The 9137-nt window shown below is 35.1% G+C and overlaps 1 protein-coding gene across 1 annotated transcript in view; it reads right to left on the reverse strand.

The window, feature by feature from the left end:
* LOC133643173 (zinc finger E-box-binding homeobox 2-like) overlaps nucleotides 1–8727 on the reverse strand; it is a 147360-nt gene extending 138633 nt beyond the window's left edge. The window contains exon 1 of the mRNA XM_062037596.1: nucleotides 8604–8727. Coding sequence (XP_061893580.1) covers nucleotides 8604–8661 — 58 coding nt within the window. The 5' untranslated portion in view covers nucleotides 8662–8727. The remainder of the gene's footprint in view (nucleotides 1–8603) is intronic.
* Between the last annotated feature and the right edge of the window lie 410 nt (nucleotides 8728–9137).

Consider the following 9137-nt stretch of genomic DNA (forward strand, 5'->3'; position numbering starts at 1 on the left):
TGCGAAAACTACTTTTTACTGTCAATATCGGCTGCTGAGTTTCATATTTCAATGATTTCTGGTGTTTGTGTGCCTCAGGATTTTTTCAATGAATAAAATGTGCCTTGGCTCAGAAAAGGTTGAAAAACACTGGTCTATGGGATGTGATCACTGAGCAATGGGAGGGACACGCTAACAGCCGATCGCGTAACAGTATCGATTATCATATTTGGTTGCGCCATCTTGCTGTTTTGCTGTTGATTCTCTGCATGGAGTGAGAAGAGAAACTTAAAATTGTACATAAAACAGGAAAAGTCACCTTGACAGTATGCCAGTTTTTTGGATTTTTCATAAACGGACTGTAGTCTTTCACCTTTTTTTTTCCACCCCTTGTACGTTCCCTATTCGGGTATATGGGAACAACAGGTAGGAACTAAAGTGCAGGACTGTGTAAATAAAATAAATGACAGAATATAACAAATTTGCTACTCTAAAATATTAGTAATTTCGTCTGTTAATCTTTAAACAATAATTAATGCATAACATAAATTCCTTTCCATACTTAAATAAGAATAACAGATCAAATTAAATGTAACACAGCTGTAACTTCCTGGCAGTAAGCAAAATAATATTTCTTCTCATGTTTCCAAATGTTTATGTTATCATTTTCACACTTTGCACAATTTTACACTTTATTGAGCATTTTTTTACTTATTCCTTATTTTTGCACCTTCATTTTAAGAGGTTATTGCTAAGTGCTTAATGTGATTTTAGAATGTTGTTAACATTGTTTGAGTGCTTGCCATAATTGTGTTGACATTTTCTTTCCTTTCTGCCTTGATAGCTGTGCGGATTATAATCAGAGGAAGCTTATAGTTTAAATAAAAATATTTTCATTTAACATTATTTTTATTTTCCTTCTGGTCCTTCTTTTCGATAGGTCATAAACAATATCAATAGTAATTGATATCGACTAATATCGTGATGCGGTTTTCAGCCATATTGCCAAGCCCTACGTCATACAGTAGGTCAGACCTGGACAAAATAGGGACCGCGGGCCACATGCGGCCCATTAAGATTTTCAAAACCGGCCCACCGGACGTTCTACATAATTTTTTTTAGACCTTTAACATCAAAACTGTATTTGCCATTGTGATGTGCAGTGCTGTTTTTTGACCTGGGCATGACGTTATGGGGTCTTGGGGCACTAGGAGGTTAACCCCTTTACTACTGTTACCCCAGGTGGCCCTTGGCAAAGGCCTAGTACCTGACTGCCCCCTAGCCAGGGATACTGGCGGAAGAAGGCTGCAGCAGAAAAGGGTCCCTAGTCGTCTTGGACTCCATGCGACTGGACCCTGACCCGATTCTGTCAAGGATCGTGTGGTGACTGTCTGTGCAACAGTCTCCCCACGTTAAACAAAGTCACGCACAGGCATCCTCCATAAAGGGATACACCCCTACCAGGAGGATCGTCATACTCGTTCGAGTGACCGCCGATAACATAGCTGTTTTTAAATGACCGTAAGTCTTGAACTATAGAAAGTATTTCAATGGTTGAAATCTGCACTTTTGAGTGTTATACAAGTTATTATGGTAATATACGTCACAGCAGCTCAGACCAGGAACAAAGCAGAGTGGGCTGGGTTTGTTTTCAGCGCAGCATGTGTCAGAAACAGATTTGGAAACACATTTGTATGCGATAATATATCATATTGTAGGTGTTTATTACACTTTGCATTCATATTTTGCTGTTTGTTACATTGTTGTTGTGTTTTGCTTGAGTGTAATAGATACACAACTATGGAGGAGCTGGTCTGAGAAGTAAAAGATGTTCATATGTTGTTAATATTCAGTGTTTTATTCTTCATAGTTAATATTGTAAATCCCACTTCCTTTATTTTAATGTACGTTTTGGGTGTCCCATTCAGTAAAAAACTGTAAAATTCCATTCCCTTTTTTTGAGGTGGTCTGTCATAACTTTTTTAGAACTCTATCTATCATTGTGACTTGAAAAAAAGGGACCAAAACACACATACTGTACAGCTAAATGTGTATATAATCCAAATATTTCCCAGCTCTGCTGTAGGTGATGTAATAATAATAATAATAATTCAAATAACAATAATAATCAATTAGCACACCTCCCAATAGTATGTTGACAGTTTGTAGCTCTTTGACTAGCACTGCTTAACTCAACTCTCAATGGGGATTTGTGAAGCCGTGTTCAAAGCTGGACACGTTTTGACACAAACATGCACGTCTTTGGAGGAAACAGCAAGGAATTATTTACCAACATCTCCCGGCTATCAGGCCGGGCTTAAAAAAAACTAAAAGCAAGCGCCATGTATTAGCTAAAAATATCTATTCGATACAGCAGGGGGGGATTTCCAACATTTCACTGCCAGACTACGTTTTGACAAAATGAAAATAAAAAGGGAGCCACGGGTTGCCGTCATGATTCATGGACACATACTTGTATCTTTTCAAGTTAGAGTTCCACTGGCAACTTTTAATGGACGGGCACGTTGCATCATTCTTTGTAAATAAAAAGAAAGTCAACACGAGGCTTGAATGACGTCATCAACACAGCTGGGTTTTGAAAGTATGGTCATTCAGTGTTGGCGTTAACGCACTTTTTGTGTCTTTTTACGCATTGAAATCAGAAAGGACTCACAATTCCGGAAGTCCACGCGTACCCAGGACGCGTTTTTTTTAAAAAATGTAATTTGTTTTTTTAATTTGTTTTTTAATTTTAATTTTTTTAACCGATTTTGTCTGGACTATAAGGTTGAGCTTTCCCACGTCAATGCTTTTGTAGCGTTGGCAGGGGTGATAATGGTCTTGTATAAACTTTGTCAAGAACAACTGTCATTCTGTACAATTTTAGCCAATAATAGCCAATTTTAAAGAACGTTTTGATTTGGGACATCCCATATACAAATAAATAAAGGGCATTCTTACTCAACAGCCATACATGTCAAACTAAGGGTGGCAGTATGAACAATGCCAACACTGTCATAAACATGTGCCATATTGTGAAAAAATCCTAAACAACATAAACACAACAGAACAAATACCCAGAACTCCCTGCAGTACCAACTCTTCCGGGACGCTACACTATTATATTTGGTACAGGGTATGATTATAAGTGTGACCAGTAGATTGCAGTAAGAGATAAGTCTCAAGTAAACAACACCAACATTTTAAATGTTCCATTAAAAATATAGAATATTACAGACGGCGCTCAAAAATCTATCAAAATGTTTTAGTCGTTAACGTTTTAGTGCCATTTCTAATATAAAGTAGTGTAAAGTTCTTACTTATATCTGTCAGTAAACTCGCCATGAAAGCGCTAAAACATACCGGTGTAGTGAGTTTACATTATTCACCCAAGGAACTTTAGTTATTAAGAATTACGGTCGGACGGTTTCTCACGGACACATTTCCGGTGTGGTTGTTTCCGGATGAGGAGACGCTGCTCCGTTATTGATTGAAGTAAAGTCTGAATGTCATTAAAACTGTTAGCGCCATCTTTTGACACTTCTTCCACTCCCGTCCTTGCACGCTACACCGCTACAACAAAGACGCTGTCGAAGGTGAGCCACGTAAATAAGACCGCCCACAAAACGGCGCATCCGGAAGAGACTGTCAGAAAGCGTCTTGAAGATAATCTGTAAAACATTATCTATGCAACATTTTGAGCAAAGAACCACCATTACATGTTATGTAGACCACAAGGAAGTCTTTTACATTTAGAAACAAATAATATGACTCCTTTAATGCGCCCTGTGCGCCTAATATATGAAAAAAGATTAAAAATAGACCATTAATGGGCAGTGCGCTTTATAATCCGGTGCGCCCTATGGTCCGTAAAATACGGTATATTTGCCGGGTCAAATGATTAATTATTTATTATTGGTCGACTTCAAAGTAATGCACTTTGCACAGTTTCTTAAATTTTGATTCGCCAAAAGTTTTATTGATCACAAATACTGCGTTTGTTTTCTTTTGTGTTATTTTTTTTAGATTAGATTAAATTAGTCTATTTCAAAGGGGACAATGCAATTTCATAAAACAAATGACTACACATGGTTAAAAAAAAAGCCAGAATTAGCCAGAAGGCTAGTTTTCATCTGTAGTCCCCTGGACATGATGTAAACTAGGCTTTAAAATTACAATTTAAATGAAAAAGACAAGAAAGAGAGAGAAAAAGAATAAAAGCCCACAGTACATATACAATATGATAAAAAATAAAATACAACATCACAACATAACATTTATCTCAGCATCAAAACAGGCTCATCTTTTAGTGCTGGCAGCCGCAGGCGTTGATAAGCCACATTTAAAAATTTTTTGCGAAGGCCTTGTAAGTGGTGAGCAGTTTAACCTCCTCAGGTACTGAGTTCCACACATTTGCGCTCCTTACTGACCAAGCCCACTTACTGAAAGTGCTCCTGCGCAGAGGAATATAACAGTCACCTCTGACAGAGCCTGAATTAAGTAACGTTTATGACAGGGGTGTCCAAACTTTTTCCATTAAGGGCCGCATAATGAAAAATGAAAGCATTCGGGGGCCATTGTGATATTTTTTATTTTAATAACCAATAAAATATATATTGCACCCATGAGGACTCCCCTCAATTTTGGTGAGTGTTAAAGGTCCCAGTCATTAGTGTTAAAAAAAAGTTGTATATTCATATTTTTTTTACTTTCCACGTCTAAATATCTATAGATCAATTTCAGGTCTAACTGTTGACATATTATAAAGTAAAAACATTATTATCTTTTATGCCCTTTTTTGTAAAAAAAAAAACAACATGTTTTTTTTATGAAGAATTATCCTTTGCCCCCGCCCCCAAATGTTTAGAATATTAGATGTGAAGTAATTCTAGCCTTAAATAGGTCAACAATTCATGACAACATTATTGTTTTCTGAGCAATAACAGTTTGAAAAAAACTCATGTTTATGTATTTATTTTTGTCCAAGAAAACCTTGTTTTATTTATATGGCAACATGTAATATTTTCCCCAAAAAAATATTTAAAAGTGGAATATTTCATGTGAAGTAATCAGAGCCTTCAACAGGCCAATAATTCATACCAACATTAATTTAATTTAAATATTATTTTTTTACAGTTTACTTTATTCTATTAGAGTCAAATCTGCAACGTTTTCTCACTAGACCTGTTTGCTCTTTTTATTTCATGTTTATGTTTTTTTAGTAGCATTTTAAAAGGGCCCCACGCATAAAAGTGTTAAAAAAAAGATAATACATCAATATATATTATTTTTACTTTCAACACTTAAATCCCTAGATCAACTTCAGATCTACCTGTCATTTATACATTTTCATAATTCTTAGTTTTCTTAAGTTTTGTGCCCTTTTTGTCCAAGAAAACCTTGTTTTATTTATATGGCAACATGTAATATTTTCCCCAAAAAAATATTTAAAAGTGGAATATTTCATGTGAAGTAATCAGAGCCTTTAACAGGCCAATAATTCATACCAACATTAATTACATTTAATATATTTTTTTTTTACAGTTTACTTTATTCTATTAGAGTCAAATCTGCAACATTTTCTCATTACACCTGTTTGCTCTTGTATTTCATGTTTCATATCATCTATTGCTGTATGGCGAGTGATTATACAGCTTAAGCTTAATTCAACACTTAAATCCCTAGATCAACTTCAGATCTATCTGTCATTTATACGTTTTCATAATTCTTTGTTTTCTTATGTTTTATGCCCTTTTTTTCCCCGAGAAAACCTTGTTTTATTTATATGGCAAATGTAATATTTTCCCCCAAAAAATATTTCAATATTTAAAAGGCCAACAATTCATACCAACATTAATTTAATTTAAATATTATTTTTTTACAGTTTACTTTAGTCTATTAGAGTCAAATCTGCAACATTTTCTCATTACACCTGTTTGCTCTTGTATTTCATGTTTATGTTTTTTAGTAGCATTTTAAAAGGGCCCCACTCATAAAAGTGTTAAACAAAAGATTATACGCCAATATATGTATTATTTTTACTTAGACTTAGACAAACTTTAATGATCCACAAGGGAAATTGTTCCACACTGTAGCTCAGTTACAATGATGGAAAGTGTAAGGATGGAAAGGACAATGCAGGTATAAATAGACTGAATATAGCGATATAAAATATAACATATACAGTATATGTAATATTTACATAATATATGTACAGTATATTATATATACTGATATATTATATTATGTCTATATCATATATACAATATATAACAATTACCATGTACAATATTCCAGTATATGTGACAGCTGCAGCATAAAATAGAGAATAAATCCAGCAGAACATAGAAAATAGACATTAAAAACAAAGAGAGGTAGCTAACACAGAAGGTGTCAGGTAATAGACAGATATCATCTATTGCTGTATGGCGAGTGATTATACAGCTTAAGCTTAATTCAACACTTAAATCCCTAGATCAACTTCAGATCTATCTGTCATTTATACGTTTTCATAATTCTTTGTTTTCTTATGTTTTATGCCCTTTTTTTCCCCGAGAAAACCTTGTTTTATTTATATGGCAAATGTAATATTTTCCCCCAAAAAATATTTCAATATTTAAAAGGCCAACAATTCATACCAACATTAATTTAATTTAAATATTATTTTTTTACAGTTTACTTTAGTCTATTAGAGTCAAATCTGCAACATTTTCTCACTACACCTGTTTGCTCTTGTATTTAATTGTTATGTTTTTTTAGTAGCATTTTAAAAGGGCAACACTCATAAAAGTGTTAAAAAAAAGATTATACATCAATGTATATAATTTTTACTTTCAACACTTAAATCCCTAGATCAACTTCAGATCTATCTGTCATTTATACGTTTTCATAATTCTTTATTTTCTTACGTTTTATGCCCTTTTTTTCCAAGAAAACCTTGTTTATGTAATATTGTGTTGGCCCTGTGATGAGGTGGCGACTTGTCCAGGGTGAACCCCGCCTCCTGCCCGAATGCAGCTGAGATAGGCTCCAGCAGACTCCAAAAGGGACAAGCGGTAGAAAATGGATGGATGGATGGATAATATTTTCCCCAAAAAAATATTTAAATATTTAATAGGCCAATAATTAGAGATGTCCGATAATATCGGCCTGCAGATATTATCGGCCGATAAATACTATAAAATGTAATATCGGAAATTATCGGTATCGTTTTTTAAACTATTGGTATCGGGTTATTTTTATTTATTTTTATTAAATCAACATAAAAAACACAAGATAATAATAATAATAATAATAATAATAATAATAATAATAATAATAATAATAATGAATTGCATTTGTTACGCACTTTACATTTGTTAAAATCTCAAAGTGCGACAAAGTATTACAAATAAAAATAGAAAGTAAGAATATATAATAAAAAATTAAAATAGAAATGAATCATGACACACACTAGATAAACACTAGATAAAACAGAAACATAGACAAAAATAGAAATAAGAGCATGAAAGCACTGCTACACTTACAATTACTACACCAAGCCAAAAAACCTCCCTCCCCCATTTACACTCATGCACACTTATTCACACAAAAGGGTTGTTTGTTTCTGTTATTAATAGTCTGGTTCCTACATTATATATCAATATATATCAATACAGTCTGCAAGGGATACAGTCCGTAAGCACACATGATTGTGCGTGCTGCTGGTCCACTAATAGTACTAACCTTTAACAGTTAATTTTAAAAATGTTCATTAATTACTAGTTTCTATGTAACTGTTTTTATATTGTTTTACTTAATTTTTTATTCAAGAAAATGTTTTTAATTTATTTATCTTATTTGATTTTTTATTTTTTTTTAAAAAAGGACCTTATCTTCATCATAGCTGGTTGTCCAAATTAGGCATAATAATGTGTTAATTCCACGACTGTATATATCGGTATGGGTTGATATATGTATTGGTTGATATCGGTATCGGTAATTAAGAGTTGGACAATATCGGAATATCGGATATCGGCAAAAAGCCATTATCGGACATCCCTACCAATATTTCATACCAACATTAATTTAATTTAAATATTATTATTTTTACACTTTGCTTTATTCTATTAGAGTCAAATCTGCAACATTTTCTCACTACACCCGTTTGCTCTTTTATTTCTTTTTTATGTTTTTTTTTTTTTTTTGGTAGCAGCATTTTTCAAATGAGCCGTGGGACCCCGGGCCGCACTTTGGACACCCCTGGTTCATGACAACCTTTTTTCTACAACACTCACATTGTTATATCTCACATTGGAATGTGAGGTATAACAGGATAATGCCTATACGTTTATCATTTGTTTTCAAAACGCTTACAAAAAAGTGGCACCCCCAAAAATGTACTGTGGCACCCCATTTTTTAGGACTTTGAAAATTCCTTGCGCCAACACTGGTCATTAATTTTTTTTTTTAAATGGACTAAATGTACATTTGTGGTGTTCAGCTGGGGGCTCAGCAGCCACTCAGCCTCCTGACTAACAAAACGACTTAAAAGTAGCCCGTTTGAGTTGTAGTTGTATGATAAAAAAAAAGGAGATGTTGAGTCAACATGGCTGCGTGCTCCATCACTCCCTTCCGCGACTCACCGCGACTTCTCCTCGGGTTGGCTTGTTTCCTCCTCTTGCCCCGACTTTCCTCCGTCATGGTGACGCCGAGCAGGGAGTCCGAGGAGCGGCGAGAGTTCGCCAGCTTGTCCCGACTGGTGGCAACTTTGGTGGGTGGGGGGGGCGAGGGGGGTGGAAGGAGGCTCAGAGAGAGAGAGAGAGAGAGAGAGAGAGAGAGAGAGAGAGAGAGAGAGAGAGAGAGAGAGAGAGAGAGAGAGAGTGGCGGGACAGCCATGCGAGGGGCGGGGGTGTTGTCCTTTAGCTGATGACGTCACAGGAATTTCCAAACACCTTTTCCGTACAATTTGCTTCACTTACATTTTATTTATTTATTTATTTTTTTATTTTTTTTCAAACAGTCCTAATCTTGCAACATGTTCACGCCAAACAGGGATTAACCAGATTGCAAGTAAATAATGACATCAGCAGGTTGCCCACCCGCCAATTGTTTATGGCTTTTTGCAATGCACCTCGCACCTGCGCGCTAGTACCCTGCCGAGGACCCCGCCGTGCTCC

The sequence above is a fragment of the Entelurus aequoreus genome, linkage group LG26, assembly GCF_033978785.1.
Source record: "Entelurus aequoreus isolate RoL-2023_Sb linkage group LG26, RoL_Eaeq_v1.1, whole genome shotgun sequence".
In the NCBI taxonomy this organism is placed as follows: Eukaryota; Metazoa; Chordata; class Actinopteri; order Syngnathiformes; family Syngnathidae; genus Entelurus; species Entelurus aequoreus.